The sequence below is a fragment of the Dermochelys coriacea genome, chromosome 8, assembly GCF_009764565.3.
Source record: "Dermochelys coriacea isolate rDerCor1 chromosome 8, rDerCor1.pri.v4, whole genome shotgun sequence".
NCBI classification, from domain to species: domain Eukaryota; kingdom Metazoa; phylum Chordata; order Testudines; family Dermochelyidae; genus Dermochelys; species Dermochelys coriacea.
In genome coordinates this window covers 87,579,022-87,602,299 of record NC_050075.1, presented here as the reverse complement: position 1 = coordinate 87,602,299, position 23,278 = coordinate 87,579,022, and the positions used below count along the sequence as shown (strand labels likewise).

The window sequence follows — 23,278 nt, the reverse complement described above, 5'->3', positions numbered from 1 at the left end:
AGGGACTCCAATGCTTCCTCAGACACCCTCGGAGCATCTCTGGCAGCCACTTGCTTTGCTCGAGCCACAGTGTCATGGCTAGAATAATGTAAAGCTCTTAAGGGCAGAAACCAAACCAACTTTAATTCTATACTTATGAAAATCTCCATAGCAACAGCATTTGTGTCAATTGATGCTATGCAGTTTTGTGCCATGGCCGTGGCATCTAGCTCTGTGGCCAGGAGGCATGGCTTTATCCCTATAAAGTAATTACTTTCTTCAAACAAGCCCTTTGCTTCTCTAAATTCACAGGATCTCTTTGATTGGAGAAAAGTTGGATAAGATAGGGACTGAAAATGCAGGTGAAACCAGTCAATCCCTTCTCCACTTAATGCTTTTAAGAAGGGACTACAAACTCACATGCAGACAGAGACACTCCTTTCATCCATTTTCTTTATGGAGGTTCCAGAGAAAAGACAACAGATATGTAAGGAAAAACCTTGGAACTGAGGAGTGAGGGGAAAACCTCCATCTTCGGTATCACAATGAGCAAATGTACCTTGGTCCAGACCTGAGCTTTGGAGACTGGATGTACTATTTTCAAGACAAATGGTTTAGTTCAGTCATGAACAAGTGGATTTGAGAGAGAATATGCCAGTTACTCTCTTGAGATAAGGGCTCCACCACACGTCTTCCTCTAGTTTCCAGTCACCTTGGATCCTGCCAAGCGCAAGTTCCAGAATGAGATCATCTACCTATGGACATGGGAGTGATAGAATTTCCCCAAACGAATGCTTTTCGGGGTTTTACTCTGTTTTCGTCCCTGTTCAGAAGGGCACAGGAAGAATCGGAGCCATCCTTGACTTCAAAAGGCTCAACAAATGATGAAGAAAACAAAGTTTCAGATGGAGAGCCTAGCTTTGATAATGACCTCTGTCTCAAGGGAACTTCCAAACCTCAGTGGATTTGGCAGACGCATACCTCCGCATTCTAGTGTGCCCATTCCAGGCTTCTGAGATTTGCTTATGGCACAGGTTATGACCAGTATCAAACACTTCCATTTGGTATCTCATCGGAATCTGATATCCACACTGGTCAAGTACAGGAGCCCAACTATTGCTCAGTGCCTTCAGCCACTGGGCCTCCTGGTCGCATGCATAGGGATAACTCCAGTGGGTGAGATCACACATCTAGTGTCTTCAGGCTTTTCTTCTGAAAGGATGGAACCACTCCTCAGAGTGCATTCAACTTGAGGTACATGTCCTTGACGTCTTGTAGTGGAGGATAGTCTGGGAAAATGTCAGCTGGAGTCATTCTGTGTGCTTTTCAAACCCTCAGATCCTCACCACCAATGCCTGCTTAGCGGAATGGGGATCACACCTAGGACCCAGAACAGTAAAGGACATATGGAGCTCTAGGGGGGAAAAAAACCACAGCATCAGTCTCTTGGAACTCAGGGCAGTCAAATTAACTCTTCTAGATAGATCTGGAATCTCAGAAGGAAATCACATCCTGGTCCAGTCCAACAATATGACCATGAATGCATACATAAAGAACCAAGGAGGAACCAGATGCAATGCTTTACAAGTGGAAGTGATAGAGAAAATGGAGTGGGCAGAAGCAACTCTCCTTTCTTAAAGGCAAATCACATAAGAGGGAACTGAACCAAAAGGTAGACTCGCTCAGCGGGCCTATTGTTAGCAACTCAAAATGTTGCATAAGCCAGAAAATTTTCAACCTCCTCTCGCAGGAGTTCAGTCTCCCTCCAGCTGACTGGTTTGCCAATCACAAGAATGCAAAGTGGCTGAAATACTTCACCAGGGAAGCAGATCCCAAGGCTATGGGGATAGGTGCTTTGTCACACAGATGGCTTTAAGACCTGCTATACACTTTCCACCCTTTCCTCTCCTAAGGAAAGTGATCCATAAGATATGGCAAGAAGAAGAAAAAGTGATAGTGTTAACTCCACTAGGCTGGTTCTCTGACCTGATAGAACTACAGCTAGAACCACCATTGCACCTACCAGTGAGGCCCGATATCCTTTATGAAGGACCATTCCTTCATCTGGACCCAGACTGTCTTCATCTAGCAGCCTGGCTATTGAAAGGGAAGTGTTAGGCTGAGCACAGCTATCTTCAGAAGAGATAGGAAACTTGGCTCTCCTCTAGGAGAGCTTGCATTCTAAAAAGCCTAATTTGGACTAAATTCAGCCTTTGATGTTGAGCACTGAGCAAACCCAAAAGATCAGGGGATTGCAGTTATTCGAGACTTCCTTTTAAGGAGTGGATAAGGAATTTCAGGTATCAGCCCTCTGTAGTGTACTGTTCACAGAATCTTCAGGTTCTCGGGCTGAGAACCTTCAGGCTTCTCAGAGTAGTCAGACTGGTGGTCAGACTGACCTTCCCTAAATGGGATCCACCACTGGTGTTGAAAGCCCTAACCACTCATCCTTGTTGAATCCCTGACTTCCGTGTTGTCATACTATCTTTCCATCAAAACCTGTTTTCTGGTGGCCATCACATTTGTCCTATGAGTTTCAGAACTAGCAGCTTTATCTATGCAGAAATGATGACAAGATGGTGCTAAAAACTCTAGATATTTTCTTGCCAAAGGTGAACTTTCCATGCCTCATGGGAGATTGCCCTCCCTTCATTCTGTCCAAAGCCACAGCACCCCACTGTGAAGCTGTGGCACACTTCGGATGTTAGAAGAGCACAAAAGATTTACATCAAGCATATGGAGTCCATGAGGAGTCAGGCATCCTGTTTGTCTCCTTCCAGCCAAACTCTAGGACTCGGAGTCTCCAGGCTCTCCCTTGCTAGATGGATCAGATTGGCTGCATTGTATACCTCAACAGTACATAATGTTCCTATACCACAAGGCATCAAGGAGCTCTCCACAACATTTATGGTGACCTCATGGGCCAAAAGAGCATGTGTTTTTCATCACAGAGATCTGCAAAGCTTGACTAAAACCTTTATCAGATGCTATAGAGTGGACTTTGTCTTCTGCGGAGGGCTTCTTTGGCAGGAAGGTCTTAAAGGTGGTAGTCCAGTAATAAACATGTTGTTTGAGCAATCTTGTAAAAGGGAGAGGTCTTTTTGTTTCCTGTGTGTGTTCCGTTATCCCTCTCTGGTCGTGGTCACTGCTTTGCATGCATAGCAGAATTGTGGGAGACAGTGGGCTGCAGAACAGAAAATTTCTTACCCAATAATTTCCTTTCTGCTAGCACAGTCTCCCACAATTCTGCCCACCCTAGATGGCTTGTCAGTCAAGGGTCAACACATGCTTTGGATAAGTTACCATATAATCAAGGTCTTCTGTACATAGTTACTTGGTTGGCATTGGAATTATTGTTGTTAACTATTTTTTCTACAAGTTTTTATGCAGCTTTGGCAAAAATCATCTGATGGCAAGTCCAGAGAAAAGGGGGAAATGGCGGCAGCTTGAATTGCATACAGGAAAGGAATAGCCAATCCAGTCACTAAAACATACTTTAAAAATACAAAATTACTAGTCTAATTTTTGCATAAAGCATCCTGCCTTTGTCTTCCTCCCACCCTCCCAAGCCTTTCTTACCCATAAAATGAAAATCAGTGCTCTAGTGTTCATGGAAAATTTCTCCCCTCTTATAAAATAAGTGTAAAGCAAAAGCATATCTTTCATAATACAGTGTTCCTCCTGTCTTAGGTACAAACAGATATTTCAAGAAAGTAGCCTCCAAAATGGGTTTAAAGATTACTTTTGTTGACTGTAGCAAATTGGAATGCCTGGAGGCTGCAATCACACCAGATACAAAGGTAATGGAAGAATACTCCTGAATTCCATTTGCAGTGTCTTGAACGATTTTGTTTTGTTCCTTTTACAAACTATGTAGCAGTTCTTAGGACAGGTTTTTATTTATGGCAGAAAGCATAAACACAGATCTTAAAAGTTCTGAAGTCTCTTCTTGGGAACACTCTGCATTTGGATGGCAGTTTCAGAACACTTCAGGGGCCATACAGAGAGGGATATTTTTTACTGGGCTAGTAATAAATGTTTGTTCAGAGGTGAATTTTGTAAAGGGGCTTCTGGGTTGAGGAGGGAAGGTTTTGCTGCTGACTCTGTTAATGGTTAAAGGCTGCTTTTTCATGGGGTTCTTTTTTTTTTTTAGTAATGACACTTTTCACGGCTGGATGGGAACATGGCATTTGGCTAACTAATATTAAATACAGCTAATGATTTTTAAGAGCTTTTCTATTATATTGGTAAAGCTGTTGCTAAAGGAATTCTAAGAAAGGAGCGTGCGTGTGTGAGTGAAATCCATAGCATCAGGCCCAGATGTAAGAATGTGAGGCTGTCAGTCTGGTGCTGTCTTCAGAATATATGCAAAAGAAAAAAAGGAAAAAGTGTCCTTTTAAAAAAAGTTATAGGTGATGATACCTGTAAAATACACAATGTATCTAAAACTAATGATTTCTGTTTGTTGAAAAATTACAGCTTGTTTGGCTTGAAACTCCCACAAATCCCACCCTGAAGATCATTGATATTCAAGGCTGTGCAGATGTCATCCATAAACATAAAGACATTATTTTAGTAGTAGACAACACCTTTATGTCAGCATATTTCCAGGTAAGCTGCCTGGGTGTCTGAAATAATGGGAATGTTGGTACACAGTGATTTATTTATCTTTTTTAATGACTTCTAATGGCGGAAGGGATGACCAGTGAAGAAGTGCTCTTGCCTCCGGTTTATTTTAAAGCTTTCACACTGAAAAGTGGATGCACAATTGGCTCTTTAACTAATACAGATCTGATCCAAAGCATTTTACATTATTTAAAGAATGAATTGGAAAAAGAACCAGCTAGCCATATAAAGATGTGAGATCTATTAAAACAGAGACAAATTAGTTAATGATTGCACTAAATCAAAACAGTTATCTGAGGCACTCGCACCGTGGTGAAGCTAATTTTCTACCTTCTTTAACTGTGACTTAACATGACCTTTAAATGGATTTTCTGATTTGGTTGCTTTTATAGTTAACTTCTCTTTATAAGACTGAATTCTTCTCCTGTCTTGTTTGTTTTTAATCTAGGACACCTTTCTCGGCCTTACATTGTGTTTTTCATTGTTTTCTTTTAAAAAATGTAAATCTGTACTCTCATTTGATTTGGAGAACAAGTGAACAAAATATTTTAACACTATAAGCTCAATGTATTTGAATACAATATCTTGGAAATATAGAAAAACCCTTTAGCCTCTCAGCTACACTGTCTTTAGTTATTATTTGTGGTAATTTGGTGCTTATTATTTTGGCCACAGAAAGCGCCCCTATTTTTTTTCATGTGTGGAGTAAAAACACATGCAGCAGGAAATAATTTTTCAAGTTAAAAAATCCTGAGGTATAGTGAATAAGATTCAGACAAAGTATAGTTTCCAGTTCATGCCAAGCCACACACATGCACTTATCTGATTTAATGAAAATTAGATTAATTTATTGCATTTGGGGAACCGGAATTGTCATGTTGGTTTGCTTTTTACTTTCTTCATAAATTTAGGAGGCGCTACAAAATAAAGGATTTGTATGTGATTAAAGTAGATCTGCACAAATACAAAGCTGTAAGATTTAGCATTGTCAAGGTAATGCCTCATACTCCTTCCTTAAAGGCACTAGTTCATCAAAGAATATAAGCAAATACTTAAGGTTTAAGTGTGTGCTTTTGAATTGGGGCCCTAGTTTGAAAAAAGTTTAGTGATCTTTTTTTCTAATTTTGGCTCCGAGTTGCTTCTGCAAGACTTGGTATGGAAATGTGTTGAAGGAGCAATGTATGCAATAACTTGTTTAGCTAGTATGTCTGTTAACTTGATCACAAGAGAAAATCTGTTTCAGTTATTAACTCTGTAGGATTGTCTGACAAGTATTAAAAGGTAATATATTAAACACTTGAAGTTTTGCTACTGGGACAGTATGCTAAGAGGATAACTATCCCCATGAATTCATTATTACTTCAATATGTTGCATATAGACGAAAGCACTAGTGCTTTCATTACTATTCCACTAGTCAGAGATGACAGCAAGACCATACAAACTTCCGTACATAGTCTGACGGCAAGATTTTCTCCCTTCTTTTGTTCTGAATCTATTAACTATACTGGCCTTTTAACACACTGAACAAACACAGTATAAGGGTTAAAGAGTAATAATTTGCAGTCTATAATTTAGTGACTGATGTAAAATCAGATCATTTGTTAGAGAAAGCAGCTGTTTGTTTTGTCATTTCCAATTACTCCTTCCTTGGAAGAGCAATTTGAAAACTTGCGCAAATGTGAAGAATTTTGTTTGTCAGTTGCTCCTGCTCTAAACTCTTCAATTTTCCTGAGGCAGTGTCATTAAGGTGAAAGCCAAATCCAGACACAAATGTAAAAAAAATTAAAATGAACAAATTGGTCTGGTTACCTTGGTTTTCTTTGAAGAGGCTCAGGGTTTTGATTGGAAGGGGAAGTTATTTTGTATGTGCAGTTAACACTGATTAGGTTGTAAGAACATTGAAGCGGTTACTATTCTGTATGTGCCTACAAGCTGTCTGATAGGTGCATTCTGTAAATGGAAATAAAATTTTAAAAACTGGGGGTAGGATTTTAAGAAGTGCTCTGCATTGCATTGCCTTAACTCTTCTCCCACTGAAGTCAATAGGAGATAGACATTGCTTTTGAAACTCCCAGCCCATGTGTCTGTTATCTGAGTCTTCTGTTTTTGATCACCAAATTTCTGCCTTCTGTGGAATGAGGTGAGAGTAGTTTTGTGATTGAAAATAGTGAAAGAATGTTAAATCGGATCTTCTATTTTTATTCTATTTTAGCGTCCTTTGTCTCTTGGGGCAGATATTTGTATGTATTCAGCAACCAAATACATGAATGGTAAGCGTCTGAATATTACATAGCTCAAATGCTCTCTTGGTTTTGTTTAAAACCAATAATAACTGCCATAAAATATCATTTTCTATTGCTGCTTGATGCTCATTGTTCTCCATATCTATCTAAAGAGCCCTCAGAAATCCTTGCTATGAGGAAACCTATAAATGAGTGGTTTCTCTACCCAGTTCCTGACCACAGCGCATACCCAACAGATATTATCCAACTGATTTGCCTTTATTTAATTAAAATAGCAAAGCCCTAAAACAGGACTATACTTTCAAACCTAAGCTCTTTCCTGAGCAAGATGACTAGGATTTCTCCCTCCAGGACTTTCTGCCTTTCTCTCTTGTCTGTGTTACTGAGAGCCGTTGGTTGTAATGACCCTCAACTGATTGAAAAGCACCGTATATCCATGTGCAGAAATGCTGAGTGGAATCCACAAGTGACTGGCATTAGCTCCTGAAATGTGTAGGGATAAATAGTCAGTGGAAGCTTAATAAACTGGGTGCTACTGTGGGTGGAAAACACTTTTGCAATAGATGGTGTGAACTCTGACTGCTGTCTTCCTTGATAGCTCTTAGCTCTGACAGCTTCCTCAGCCAGTGTGTCCCTTTTAGATCATGGATATCCCCTTCTAAATCCCCACCCCACATTTACAAACCCTCTCCTGCTCTGCAGGTTCTCCAGCTATGCATCACTGACCCACACACCCAACAGTGTTCCCCTACCCCGACTCTGGTTGGGTCACTCCCTAGCCAGCAGCTGCAGGCAGCTCACTGAAGTGAGTGCATCAGTCAGTGATTCTCAGATGGATTGCTGGCCGGGGCTGCAGTAGCTGGTACAAAGCTGGTAGACAATACCTCATCTACCAGGGGCCATTACTGGAGGTGAGAGATTTTCACCGCGGAGAGTGTATTCTGGCAATTTCAAGGGCTTCTCTGAGCTAGAAAGATCAATCAGTAGTACAGCAAAGAGTTCTTTATATTCCTGAATGGAGATAATGATTTCCAGGATGAGTCAGAAAAATAGCTCTGTACTTCCTTATAAGACCCGACAGCCTGTCATTCAGGTACATATAGGGTCATGCAGTTGGACTCCTGGTTACAACGCTCTATAAACACTGTTTATGAAAAAAAATCAAGCTTTGTTAAAGTGAACAGAAGCCACTAACGTGTAGTGGCCACTATCACTAAAACTGGCTAAGAGCAGTATCTACTGTTGTGTCTGCTCCATAGCATCACATGAACTGCTAGATGGAGGTGCTGGTGTTTTTACCTGTTTTCTGGCAAGTAGAGAGCAGGGATGTCACAAATGTCAGGTATTCTGAGAAGATGGAAGATACCAACTGCTTCACCGTATAAGCAGGCCCTGCCAACAGCTACAGAGCATAGCACTAACCATGATCTTGGAGGAGGTTAATCTGGATCTTGGCCTGAATGTCAGTGCACAGATGACGGAAGCAGTAAGGAGAAATATCCGATGTCTTGAACTGCAAAAACAGAAAAGGAAATGCGTAGTAGCAGCACCAAGAAAATACCCCCCTAACTCTTTATATTTTGAAAGCTTCCTGTATACAAACAAGTTAACAATTTAATGCTCTTCTTTTATCTTCAGGGCACAGTGATGTTGTAATGGGATTGGTTTCAGTAAATTGTGATGGTCTCTATGAAAGGCTCAAATTCTTACAAAATGGTAAGTAGCCAACACAGGAAATTCTTTAAAACTTATTGGATCCAGATATGCTTGTACACAGCAGAAAGCATTTGGTATATTTACATATATGAAATCCATGTATTTAGGCTACAAATATGAGCCAAGAGTTTAAATGGGATGGACTGTGGCCTAGTGTCCATATCACTAGATTGGCACTCAGGAGATCTGGGTTCTATTCCTGTCTCCCTCAAGCCTACCCAGGAGGCTGATGGCGAAGTCATGTTGCTTCTGTGTGCCTCGGTTTCCCAAGCAGTAAAATGGGGATAAATGATACTGACCGCCTTTGTAAAATGCTTTGAAATATGCTAATGAAAAGCACTGTTTAATTCACTATTTGTACTGCTTATACATGTAAAGATTTTCATACTATTATTTTCAAGTGTCGGAACAGAAAAACAGGAAACAAAGAAAGTGGTTAATTGTCCTTTAATTATGAGGGTCTGGATGTCTCCGGAGATAAGTAAAGGCTTCTATACAAGACCGGGGTGAGATCCTCCACTGAAATCAGTGACAACTTCCATTGAGTTCAATGGGTCCAGGATTTCACCTTGTGTTTAAATTCATCCTGAGTCATCTATTGGCCTATATGAAATGAGTTGATAGTGTCCAGTTTATTGCCAGGTGTCACAGCTCAGGGCAATAGCACCTGTGATCCAACAAGGGCAACTACTCTCAGACTTCCAGCTCCCTAGCCATTGCCTTTCTTGTGTAGACCCCCATGTCTCACACACTTCTTACTGGCAAATTTCCAGGCTGCACTGTTTCCTGCCTTCACTGTGTTATCCTAGCAGAGACAGGCTGCCCTTGCACTCTTGCTTGCTTTCTCTACAGAGACTGATCAGTCATAAGTTATCACGCAGCTCTTTCTGCACAGCGTATTTTATTCTTAAGGTAAAAGCACTACAGACAAAACATAAAAACAATAAAAACGCATACTACTAAGCTTACCAGTGATCATCCCAATCCTAATACAGGATCTTCAGTACGCCACCCAAGGGGTTTCTTGATGTTTCAAGTTAATCACAGCTTCAGCTCAGAACAGACACCCAGTCTAATGGCACCTCAGTAGGCCAAATCCTTCCAATCCTTCCCTAAGGATTAGGGCCCTGTCCATTTGCTGGATCAGAAGGAAGGCCTTGAGCCAATTTGAAAGGAGGCTATTTATCCAAAAACCCTCTTTGTCTGTTGGTCTTGGAGAATCCGTTTGAATGAGTATATGTGCACCTTGCCAGGGGAGTGGCCTTAAAAGGGCTGATAGTGGAGGAATTATATTTTCAACCCCTTACTGTACATACAGTTCCATAACAAGATACACACAAAAAGAAAAGGAGTACCTGTGGCACCTTAGAGACTAACAAATTTATTAGAGCATAAGCTTTCGTGAGCTACAGCTCACTTCATCGGATGCACCTTAGAGACTAACATTATGCTCTAATAAATTTGTTAGTCTTTAAGGTGCCACGGGTACTCCTTTTCTTTTTGCGAATACAGACTAACACGGCTGCTACTCTGAAACCTAAAGATACACACAATTACATATTTAATACAAAGGACCCTAATGGTATTAACCCCAATTCAGTAAGCTTTTACTTTAAAATTTATCTTAATTCCATAAGGTTTGTCCAGGATCTTGTCCGTCTGTCACACACAGGTGTTCGTGGTTTGGATTTTTGTTTTTGTTTTTTAACCCATCATAATTACCTTTTTAATGGGGACCAGTTCAGCAGTGACCAAGGACTGAATATAGAAATGCCTTAAATGAGATTCAGATCCTGGAAAGACTTGCATACATGCTTAACTTTTAGGCTCTGTGAGTAGTCCCGCTGACGTCAATGGGAGTACTCAGCATATAAAAATAGGCATGTGTATAAGTCCTTTTCAGGATAAGGGCCCTAGATAGCAAGCTTTGTCAGGCAAGAACTGTCTCTTACTGTGTTTATACAGTGCCAACAGAATTGAGCCTCTAGCCCCACGGTACTACAAACCATTAATAACTGCCCTCATCTGTTGGAAGTAGTCCTTTCAGATCAGGATTGAAGCAGTATCTGTTCTATGCATAAACAGAGCTGCAGGGCTGCCAGGACAGTACCTTTCTAAACTTATTTAAATATTAGTTTTCCTCTCCTTAGTACCTTGCAAAGAGTGTGTGTGTGTGTGTGTGTGTGTGTGTGTGTGTGTGTGTAAGGAGGCATATAATTAATAAACTATGTAGCTGGTGTCCATTTTTTAATTAGTTTTCCTTTAGACCCTTGACCATATCACTCAGTGTGCACATATCTGATTTTTGTATGATAAATTGGGACTCTCTTATGTTTTGGCAGCTACATATTTTCTGTTGTCTGTGTATTTTTATGAATTCATTTTTATCCATTGAATAAAGAACACTTTGTATTCGCCCTGCCTCATGTAAGTCTAAACAAAGTAATCTGAGGAAGTGCCTTATGTCTGATAAAATTCATCCCTGAGTCTTCAGTGTTTTAGCTCCTGCCTGACTCTTATATCTTGAGGGGAGGGGGGGAAGAATATATAAACACGTCTTTTTTTTTTTTCCCTCTCTCCCTTACCTTGTTTTAAAGTTTGATACCACACTAAAAATATTCTAAGTACTATGTTTGAGTTTCCAGATATAGGGCCAAATTACACCCTGGTATAAACAGGAAAAGTTCCCATAGAAATCAATGGGAATTGCATCTGTTAACATCAGGGATCAGTTTCTAAACTAAGACCTTATTCAATAAAGAAGAAGAGGGTTTTTTTTTTTAATATTTGTAATATTGTGGTGTTTTATAGCCCTTGGAGCAGTTCCATCTCCTTTTGACTGTTACCTTTGCAATCGGGGTTTAAAGACACTGCAGATCCGGATGAAGCAGCATTTTCACAATGCACTGGCTGTTGCTCAGTACCTTGAATCAAATCCCCGGGTAGAGAGAGTCATTTATCCTGGTAAGTTGCAGGATTTCTGAAGAGAAGATATTTTGGTTCTGGCTCTATTTGGTACAGGATATTGCATTCCTAAGTGTTGCTGATACAAATCAAATTCTATGGATGTAAGTTATTACTCTGGCATAGGCATTTATCTTGCAGCTGATTCTATGCTGCTTAATACTTGAAGGTTGCTTTTTATGTGCCTTAGTGTGGCTTGCTCTTTGATGCAATTTTAACAGTCTGAATAAAACAGCTTATACAGTATGTGACTAATTTCAGGACTGCCCTCGCATCCTCAGCATAAGCTAATGAAGCGTCAGTCCACTGGCTGTCCTGGGATGGTCACCTTTTACATTAAAGGAAGCCTTGAACATGCCGAAATCTTTCTCAAGAATTTAAAGGTAATTTCCCTTCAAATGAATGTAAACTAATTCTGTAAGAGAACTTAATTATGACTCAGTTAGTTAGGGTTCTGGTAGTGTGGTGAAAGAGGAAGTGGTTATCTTCAAAGCAAGGACTGTCTTCCTATGTGTTTGGGAAGCTTCTAATATATTTGGGGGTGATACCACAATCTAAATAATGGATAATTATTAGATGGGACACTAATGAGAAGAAAGAAAAGGAAGTATCAGCCCATTTGAAGTGTTTACAATTATAGCTGGGGCTTGTATAGCTAGTTTAAACCATGTGTTGCTACTCAAAGTATTTGCATATCTTCCGACAACTGTTAATGCAATTTAAAAGCAGAAGAGCTGTTGCTGATGTAACAATGCTAGAAGATTTTAAAATACTTGACAATAGAAAATGCCTTTTGAGACTTCTTCATGATCCACGTTCCAAAAGGTAGTGCTGCCCCTTTCAGGCCGATCACCTGACAGGGGTGTTCTCTTAACATGAGCATTGTTTATGTTTTTTAAACTTCATCTTTTAACTTTTTTTCATGGCTATTGTTCTCTGGGCACATTTGGGTAAATTTTTTAAAACCGAACCAATTAGTATCTAAATTGACAGTCAGATTAAGGATTTCTCTTCCTCTCATACCATCCCAACACCACTGGCCATCACTCCCCAAATAAAATCACAACTGAAAATTTCACATAATCAGATAACATCCCACAAACAAAGATTTGAGTACAAAAATGAGCCTTTCATCCTGTCCTTGGAAGGTCAGTCCTCTCTGCCTCTGTTGGTATAATAGGGGGAAGCAAATTCCAGAATCGAGGATTCACCTCCTTCTGAGTGTTTTCACCTCCAGCCCCTCAGTGTCCTGGCTAATCAGTTGTTGGGCTGATGCTTAAGGAAAGAGGTGTTTTCTAAAATAGACTGTCTGGATATACGAGGAGTGGATTACTCCTAAATGCAAAAGAGGCAAGAGGAACAATAGCAGGCATGCTGGTCCTGACAGCAGCTGCTGCATCCTCAGCAGAACCACATCTAGTGTATATTTCTGAATGCAGCAGAGTATGTGGAAATCCATCTGGTGCAAGAACATATCTATGATTAAAGAGCAGTGATTAGTGAAAACCTTTAATGCATGGAGGAATCCATTCCTCCAAGGATCAGCAACTGAATTCTGTTAAGTACCCAGCAGTTTGGATTCTCCTCCAAATTTCTGGGTTTGTAAAATCATATGAGTAATCTTGTGAGAAAAGAATCTCATGACCTTCTGCTAGTAAGACTGCAAACACAAGTAAAATACCTCTGAAACAGTGTTACATCAGTTCTGCCCTTGATTGGGCCCAGAAAGTATAAGAGTGTGTGAAATTAGAAGAAATTAATAGGACAGGAGAGGCATAGGGTAAAGAGAGAGGAGGGAGTAATTTCAATTTAAAGTTTTAGTTCTGTTTTTTTTTTTTTTTTTCTTTCCCAGAGATTCACCCTATCCTCACTCTGACTAGACTTAAAGGTCAGGGGTGCACCCTAGTTAGCCCTGACAAAAAATTTCTGCCTTAAGTTGCTTACTTTCTCTTCCTTCTCTTCTTTAGGAAAGTTAAGGCTAATGTTTTCAGACACAGTAACTTTTTTCCTAGTAAACTATATACCCATTGTTGCATCCAGTATTTTTTCCATGGTATGAAAGTTTGGGTTTTTTTGTGGTTTTCTAGTTCAGTGAATTCCACTTCAAAATTAAGTAAATTATAAGATGTAATTGCCTTTTTTTCTACAAGGTAGCTATTTTAAATCCTCTTTGTTTCAAAGTGAACTTTTATATTTCCCGCTATAGCTTTTCGCGCTGGCTGAGAGTCTGGGAGGATATGAAAGCCTAGCAGAACATCCGTAAGTCAGTCTTCCAGTAGAGATTTAAGATGAAACAATCTTAAATTGCACATGCTGTGGAAGAAAAGCTTCCGTTGGATTTTGTGGCCATCTTGAAACTGCGTAGTGTTTAAAATTTGAATGTTGCACTTTGTGACAAAGCACCATAGAGCTAATTTTTATATCGTGAGCATTTTATGGCTGGTCAGGAAATGAGCAGTGATGTGATCTTATTTTAGAAATTTAAACAATGGAAGACTTTTTTTTTTTTGCTTTGAATGGTAGAGTATACTGTCACCAAGACCTTCCCATGATCTCTTCACCTAGCATAAAGTGTCCCTAAAAGCCCTGATACTGGCTGATGGAGAATTCCCCTATTTTAGGCATTGTGGAAGATGGCCATAAGGCTGCCTTCTAAGCAGTAGTGCAAGTAGAAATCATGTCTTGCCAGTACTGCACTCATGGGAGGGACGCAAGGGGGGGCACGTGACCTTCCCACATGGCCCTCCATGTGTCTCCTCCCTGCCCAGCCCAGGGCCCCCACACTCTCTCCCAATCCCCTCCGACACCCCCCTTACCTATCTAAAATTTTACAACTGCATCTGTTAAACAGATTGAAAACTTCTTAAATGAAAGAAGGATAATCACTCTACTTTCCCTTAACACACTATCAGTGCCTCCCTTATGTCCAAGCTAAGATTCTGCCAGCTTGCCTGTATCTAAGTATTGCTGTCTGCCAGGCACTAGGATGGCAAAAAGCTGCACCATCTGGGTTTGATGGAAAAGAGGCATAGAACTGTATGTGTCATGTGTATCTTGATAGAACTACTGTCCAAATTGTTTTATTATCTTTCCTCAGCATGACATACAGGAGGGGCAATTGGAATCAGCCTGGCAGAACATGCATGAGAAATATCTCTGGACAGATAAGGAACTGATCAAAATCACATTCTCTGATCTCTTGGAGCCAAATCCTGTTCCCATTGAAATCAAAAGGAGTTTTGCTATTGAGTTCAATGGGAACAGGCTTTGACAGTTAGAGAAGAGGAAAGAAGCTTAAGGTTAATTTTTAGCTGTTCAGGTGTGACTGAGCCTAGTCAGTGACAGCATACTGGCACACATTCAGGTTAATGGGCTTCACTGTTCCTTTGCAGTTACCAGGTTTATGAACATTTAAAGAGTTATGTGATGAGGTGGTTTAAAGCACTACACAGGTTTTTTAGCTTTGCAAATCTGTGAATCTCTGCCTCTTTGAGACTTTATTATTATTATTTTGCTGGTCATACCCTCCCACATTATCCTCTCCACCCTTTGCTTATGAAATTATGCATGTGTCTTGTAGCACTCTTCTGAACCAGTTGCAAGGATTTTTTTTTATTATTATTTTCCAATAAGTGTGGCCTGATTTTCTCTTAAAAGGCATGTAATTTTTTTCAGGTACACACTGATTAACACAGGAAACAATTGGGGCTGTTCATTTTCTATGGAATTTGAAGAAAGTTTAAGTTCAACTATATTTTTCCTGTACAGTGATGAAAGGGGTGTTTTTGTATATACAAACAGCAACATGCTTAACTCCTCACTCTTTCCCCCAAATATGTAGTATTCAGTCTGTTTATATGGGAGTTGAGTGAAGAGCCATTTCAGCGTATGTATGACTTATTAAAAGACTAACTTTAATTAGAATGTATCCTAAACTGCATTATGCTATTGTACCTAAACATTGTATTTCAAAGGGGGGGGGGAGATTCAATTTCCTTTATAGGATCAGACTCCTGAAACTTACCACAGAAGTGGTCCATAGTCATGCAAATAGTCCCATTTTCTTTAATGGGATTGATCAAATGATTAAGGGCTTATAGCGGGGATGGGCAAACTTTTTTGGCCTGAGGGCCACATTGGGATTGTGAAACTGTATGGGGGGGCCAGGTCGGGAAGGCTGTCTCTCCCCAAACAGCCTGGCCCCCTCCCCGCCTCCTGACTTCCCCCCTCAAAACCCCTGACCCATCCAACCACCCCCTGGGACCCCGTCCCTATCCAACCCCCATTCACACCCCTGCCCCCTGACAGGACTCCCATGCCTATCCAACCCCCCTCGCTTCTCCCCCCTCCTCCCCCCCCCCATGCCGCTCTGAGGGGCAGGAGGTTGCAGCTGCACGGCCCAGCCAGAGCCAGCCACGCTGCCCAGAGCACTGGCAGCACAGTGAGGTGAGGCTGCAGGGGAGAGTCTGTGGCCTAGCCTTTGTGGCCAGGAGCTCAAGGGCCAGGCAGGATGGTCCTGCGGGCTGTAGTTTGCCCACCTCTGGTTTACAGGATTAGGTTCCAAGTTTGTAAATTGACAATGCCTGAGCTGTGAGATTAGGAGCTTCATTTGAATACAGGTGGACAGATGTATGATAAGTCTTAGCACCATTGCTAAGATGAGGAACATAATTTCAGCAAAGTTTTTGGCAGATTCCTGAGGCAGCTGGTTTAAGGCTGTCAGTGTCCAGCATTATAAACTTCCCTTGTAGTTCTCTCATCCACAAAGCTGGAAAATGAGGCATTTGTTTTCTTTGGTTTGCTGCTTGTTAGACAAATTTGGCTGCAAAGAATTCTGTTTAATTACACAAGGGCCAACACCACTGATTCCAGTCAGGCTGTAGAACTGGACTGACATCAGAATCCAAACAGCCTTGGCCAGTACAAGCAGAGACATTCCTCTAATGATTCGGACTTGATGTGATACAGTATTAATGGCATGGATAATTCAGACCAATGGGGGGGGAAGAGAATCAAAAATGCTGCTTTATTTAAACATGTTCCATCCTCCCCTCTCCCCTCTTGGAGGACTCATGACCAATGTAAAACAGCAATACATATGCTAACACACTTAGAGGCTTTAAGTTTAGCATGCATATTGTGCTGTTAAAGGCACCTGAATGAATGCCCTCCTTAGCTGCAAAGGAGCAGAGTGCTGCTTTGCCACCCCCACCCCCTCCAAGCCACCCCAACCTGCTAGAAATCTCTTGCAGGTATGGGGTACTGGATGATACTGTCTTCCTGCTTCCAAGCATTCCCTCCTAAGTCCTGGTGTAGGTGGGAGGGTGGGGCATGGAGCAGGAGGGGAGTGTCACAGTTCAGAGCTAGCTTTGTCTGTTCCATCTTTTGGACTCCTTAGTGCACCCCCTCCAAATCTTAGATCTCAAGTCTTTAACTTTTGTGTGGTGGAATTCCCCAATTCTTCCACTCTCAGAGCAGGTGCTGGGCCACAGCGCCCTGGGTACCAGACATGACGCAGGGCTGGTGCAAGGATGTTTCACACCCTAGGCAAAACTTCCACCTTGCACCTGCTTGCCCCCTCTGCCCTGAGGCACCCCCCCAACTGATTGGCACCACGAGGCTGGGAGGCAGAGAAGCTGAGCAGGGCAGCATGCTCAGGGAGGAGGCAAAGCAGATGCGGGGAGCAGTTCCCCTTCATGCCCTCCCACTGTTACTTGCTGTAGTCAGCCCTCCCTGCGCACCTCCGCCTCCCCAGAGCATGCTTTTGGCTGCCCCCAACCACTTGGCATCCTAGGCGGTCATCTTGCACCAGCCCTGCATGACTGATCAGTAGATCCAGCTGCGTTTTGGCAACCTGCTGTTCTTCCCTTCATGAGATGTGATCAATGGTGAATATAGTGACCCCACACAGCCTTCATAAAACAAAGTATTATTTAATACTAACAGTAAGAATGCAGCATAGGATATGAGAGGGGATTTTTTAAAAAATAAACAATCTATGTGCATATCTATCTTACCTAAAGGTAGAGATAGCCCTGTCTTACCTTGACCTCTGGAGCCCAAGGGTCAATTAGCTCCCCAGCAATGTCTGGGTCAGCCTCCCCCTTAACTGTCAGATTCCCTCAAAGGAGTATGTGCGTGTTTTTAAACTCTTTTGATGCTATTTGACCCCTGCCCTCTCAAAGGGACTGAGTCCCTCCTGGTGGAACTGGTCTGGTAGACCCAGCAAGTGGGGGCTGAGCCAAGGCTTCAGAGTAAATTGCTCTGCATTGTCCAACTCTTTGCAGAAAGATGCAAGTATCAAGAACCATTCCTCCCCTTTCTGGGTATATTTCTGGACAAAACTCTGATTGTTATCTGCTGAATGCAGATATTGTGAATCAGTTCAAAATACCACATACATGAACTATTACAGGCAGCTCTAAATCCACCACAGGGCATAAGGAGCTGCAGTGCACACAGCACTGGGGAGATTGTGGGTGGTGCTGTGACCCTCAGGGTAGCCCTGGAAAGCTGGTGTAACTTACACAGGCCTCAAAGCTGGGAAGGGCACAAAATCACCTTTGCCTCCACAAATCTCACCCAGAGAATATTTAATCTCTGCCTCTTAACTTTAGAAACTAGCAGGATTAGTAAAATGGTGAGTGAAGTGAACACATAAAATTCCTCCCTCAAAAATACATTTTATTGTGTCATGGGCTAAAGATGGTTGTTAGTGGCATTTGGTTCAACACACTGAAGAACTGCCCCCTGAACCATTATAAATCCAAGGAATATCCTTCAGTTTCTTCCACAGCATCATCATTGGCTTTTTTTTGCAGCACAGTATTGTTCTTGGCCTGCCTTCTTCAAAGTGGGAATCTTAGCCACAAATGAAAGTATGGACGATGGATTCACTAAATCCACATCATGTACAGCAGAACCTCAGGGTTACAGACACCTTGGGAATGGAAGTTGTCCATAACTCTGACCAAATTGTAGTTTGGGCTCCAGCAGCTGACACTGCAGACTCCAGTAGCTTCTGAGCTCCCTCCTCAGTGATGGCAGCTTCCTTGCAGGCAGATTCTTTCTCTGGGGCAGACTGAATTGGCAAGCTTGTCACACTTCTGGCTGGGGGAGGGGAGGTAAAAACAGCAAGTCCCCCTCCTGGCCAGGGAAGAGGGGGGTGAAAGTGGCACAGATGCCTGCACTGCTCCTGGTCTGCTAGCTCTGACTGCTTGGGGTTGCAGCCCCAGCATCTTCACTTTGTAGCTGTAAGTGGCTACCTCACATGTAGCAACAGGCAGCCATGACATGCCTACCTTTAAGATGCAATACAGACACAGTACTTGGATGGGTTTGTTCTTTTTTTTGGAGGGGAAATAACCAATCAGGCAGCAGCAGATTGGTTACTTCCAGTTTCACAGGGTGTCCCTTTGACTAGTCAGTGCATAACTTGTGTTTTTATCTTTGAGGTTCTATTGCACTTGTTCAGTTTTACTAGTGTAAAAAGTCTGCTATTCTAACTGCTTACACAAGAGGGCATACTCAGCACACAAAATTAAGTGCATCCTGTTTTTCATGCCCAGTAAACTTTGTATTTTAACAGAGGGATTGTAAAACACACTTCATTACATGACACTAGATCACTATATCACACTAGAATATTCTGGGCTTATCTGAAGACTTTAAAGATAAAATGGCTATTGAGTCTTTCACGACCTGTGCTTCTCTGCTAATGCCATAGCCACTGCAGCCAGTAGTGAAAAGAATCTAATATGGGTCAGTCAGTCAGTTTGGGGCAAGGAGAATACAAAGGAAAAAATTGGCCATTCTCTGCATGTGTATACCCTTGTCATCTTCTGCCCTTGCATATGGGATGAGCTCCCACTTAAGTCAATTGGAGATATCGCTCTGTACATAAAGGCAATATTGAGCTGTAAAGCTCTAGCTTTAAAAGGTAGAAGAAACCTGCTGATTAGTTGCTTGAAGAGACGCCCCCGTGAATTATTTCCTATGTGACCCACTTTTGAATATCTAGGAAAGCTTATCATAGAATATCAGGGTTGGAAGGGACCCCAGAAGGTCATCTAGTCCAACCCCCTGCTCAAAGCAGGACCAAGTCCCAGTTAAATCATCCTAGCCAGGGCTTTGTCAAGCCTGACCTTAAAAACCTCTAAGGAAGGAGATTCTACCACCTCCCTAGGTAACGCATTCCAGTGTTTCACCACCCTCTTAGTGAAAAAGTTTTTCCTAATATCCAATCTAAACCTCCCCCATTGCAACTTGAGACCATTACTCCTCGTTCTGTCATCTGCTACCATTGAGAACAGTCTAGAGCCATCCTCTTTGAAACCCCCTTTCAGGTAGTTGAATTCACTTCCCTTCTTGACTCCTTTTCTAGTTTACACGGGATCAGAGTTGCCCACAATTCTTTATCACTCATCCTGGTCCATGGCACAAGTTTGTAGGCCTTGGAGTTCCAATCCTTTTTCCTCTTCAAACCTCTTGACAGTTGTGACTAGGGTCCCAGGGGAACCATGCTGTGGTTATTCAGTTAGGGCAGATAATCCCCAAAACTGGTGGATATTCCAAAACTTAGATTTACCAAGCTAGCACAAAACAATTTCTGTAATACCTTACTAGTTACCTAGAAACCAGAACACAGTTCCCTTTTAGCAACCCAGCCTTGGGCTTCTATCCAGACACCCAAGTCAAATATGATGATTACTGAAAAAAATCTTAACATTCTACCAATCCCAAAGGATCGGAAGCATTACCTCCCATGTTAATGAATATTTCAGATTTTACCCAAATATATGCTTATGGCCAATTCTTAACTAAGTTTGGGGTTTTTTTTAAACCTGTTGGTTAAAAGATCAGTATACATACAGATATAAATATAGTAGAGATGGTGAGTATTGTAGTTGCAAAGAGTTCTATCAATTAGTCCATAGGCTATAGTCCAATATTCATATCCAGGGTGATCCTGGTAAGACAGATCTCCAGTCCCATGACTCAAGCTTCCCCTGCATAACGCATCAAGCAGATCAGAGATTTAAAGCCCCCCCCCCCCACCCCCCACAGGCCCCCTTGAGTCCTGATCCTTTTCATTTGTTTAACTACAGTTCCAGGCCTTCTCTTGACAGCTCAGAATCCTTAGGTGTCAATAGGAAATTGAGACTCTGAAGTAGACCTATTTCCTAAGCATCACGGGTAATTAGTTACATGGATTAACATAAGGCAATTGCCTGTTTTCCACCATTTGCACGTGATTTGCTGTATTCTTCAAAGATCAATACAGGGATATCCCTATATTTACAAAAAGAAAAGGAGTACTTGGGGCACCTTAGTCTAACAAATTTTTTGACTCTAAGGTGCCACAAGTACTCCTTTTCTTTTTGTAAATACAGATTAATATGGCTGTTACTCTGAAACCAGTCACTATATTTACAGTTCACGTAAATGTAGGCTCACCTTTTGATCTCTGAATTGATAGAATACAGCATAGACAGGAACAGTTTGGTTACATTAACCTCTAACAAAATATATGTGAACACAAAAATACAGTCTACCAATATGTCCCTAAAGCAGAGGTGGGCAAACTATGGGCCAACTTGAGCTCCAGGCCAGGGAGAGTAGCCCCCGGCCCCTCCCCTGCTATCCGCCCTCCCCTGCAGCCTCAGCTTGCTGTACCACTGGCACTCGGGGTGGTGTAGCTGCGAGCTCCTGCTGGGCAGCATGGCTGGCTCTGGCCAGGCGGCGCAGCTGTCAGTCTTGCTGCTCCGAGCAGCATGGTAAGGAGGTGAGGAGTCAGGGGGGTTGGATGTTCTGAGGGGGCACAATACTCTTGCCACCCATGAGCATTGGGTTCTTATGTTCAGTTTTCCAGATCTGTCTCCACTGGCACTAAGTATACTTCTGATTCAGCTTCTCTCCTGAAACTTCACTCAATAGTTCTTCTACCTTCCTTACTTGCATAACCTCAGTTTTCTTTGTGTTTACCTTCAAACATAGTCTTTAAACACAGATGTCCAATTTCACCAGGAAACCTTTAGAATCACATTTAGAAAAATATAAATACAATATAAAGATTGAAGGAAAGTAGTATAGGATTTTGCTTCCTTTTACAGATGAAAACTTAAGAGCCACAGTGTCCAAAGTACCCACTGTTTTTCTTTAGCAATTATAGTCAGGCAATATTGTACCAGATTCTCTGCTAATACAAACTAGTGAAGTCAATGGAGCTAGGTTGATTTACTCTAGCTGATGCCCCATTGACTTAATTGGAGCTATGATAGTTTGTACAATCTGAGGATCTGGGCTTTTGATGTGTAGAGTAAGTAGAGAATATCACAAAACTGCTGTTCAGAAAATAGTCACCACTCCTACAGAGCTGGCGGGTAAAGGCCAGCTAAATTAGTTATTTAATAAAACCCCTAATGGGTCTGCACAGAGTATTTTTTTTTTCTTTTCTTTCAGGGCCATTATGACTCACGCTTCAGTTCCTGAAGAGGAGAGAGAGGTTCTTGGGATCAATGATACTTTGATTCGCCTGTCAATTGGTTTGGAGGATGCACAAGATATACTGGAAGATGTGGAGCAAGCTTTGAAAGTAGCAGTAAGTCATCCAATACTTTAGTGCTTCTTGTTAAAAAGTGATTTTCCTCTTGCATTTTACTTATTGCTTTTCAAACTAATGGTGTATGGGATTGTTCACCTTTTATCTTAAATTGGATAAATGGTGCAACCGATCTTACTTAATATTTTAAATCTGACTGCATTTTGGGTTTTTGAATTTTCATGATTAGTATTGTGTTTACATATCCTCTGCAACATCCTGTTAAAATTTATAGATAGATTAAGGTGTATGATACTTAGAAGCTGGCAGGAATAGAAATGACTTATGATTGGTAATTCTTAGGCAAAGAAGTGGTTAACTAGTTTATGCACTTCTAATAAGGACAATGGCTGCTCCCTGCAAAGTAATCAAATGCAGGAAATAATTGGCTGGTAACTTTTCTTTTTGTTTAAGCTAGTAAACTTATTCTTAACTCTTGAAAATTAAGATCTATGAAAAGTTCAAAGCTTACATACCCCCAGAGGTCTTTTAAAGAAATTAATTGTTTTTGCAATATCATGCCATTTGCATTCCTTCAGCATAGGTCCTCTAAAAACCACACAGAAGGAAAAAAGGCAACAGCAATTGATAAGTCTATCTTACTTCTATGAACTTGCACAAAATTGTACTCTCCATTTCATGGTTAGCATGGTGAATGACACCTGCTCTCAACAAATAGTGTTCTCTGCAAGCTCTCCTAATAGGATGGACCAGACATAACTGCCTAATCTAAAGCAGACACACTTATTTTTGAGTTGGAGAACCAATCTGGAGGTGTATAATTAAAAAAAATTGCAGCATGAAGTCCTAATATTGCATTTTAGTGTTATCATGGTGCAGAGGCAGAACTCAGCTGGTCCGTTTTGTCTCACATTGCTACAACATAGGAAACACAGCTGTTAGGATGGCATGCCTGACACCTTTACTCTCCTATCCTATGGAGTAGCAAATCAGAAATGTGGGGCTGGAAGGGACCTCAGAAGGTCTAGTCCAGCTCCCTGTGCTGAAGCAAGATGAAGTATACATAGACCATCCCTGAAAGGTGTTTGTCTAGTCCAGTGTTTATCAAACTTTGTGCTGGTGACCCCATTTAGACTTAGGAAAAATCATGACCTCCCTTATTAGGGGAAAAAAAAAAAAGTAACCCCC

General features: G+C 41.5%; 1 protein-coding gene across 5 annotated transcripts in view; it reads left to right on the top strand.

Moving 5' to 3' along the window:
• CTH (cystathionine gamma-lyase) overlaps window positions 1–23,278 on the top strand; it is a 50,623-nt gene that overhangs the window by 18,860 nt on the left and 8,485 nt on the right. For all 5 annotated transcript variants that reach the window (XM_043490861.1, XM_038412087.2, XM_038412090.2 and 2 more), the window contains exons 4-11: window positions 3,670–3,779; window positions 4,459–4,590; window positions 6,819–6,876; window positions 8,488–8,565; window positions 11,377–11,529; window positions 11,791–11,912; window positions 13,736–13,788; window positions 21,991–22,129. In XM_043490861.1, coding sequence (XP_043346796.1) covers window positions 3,670–3,779; window positions 4,459–4,590; window positions 6,819–6,876; window positions 8,488–8,565; window positions 11,377–11,529; window positions 11,791–11,912; window positions 13,736–13,788; window positions 21,991–22,129 — 845 coding nt within the window. The remainder of the gene's footprint in view (window positions 1–3,669; window positions 3,780–4,458; window positions 4,591–6,818; window positions 6,877–8,487; window positions 8,566–11,376; window positions 11,530–11,790; window positions 11,913–13,735; window positions 13,789–21,990; window positions 22,130–23,278) is intronic.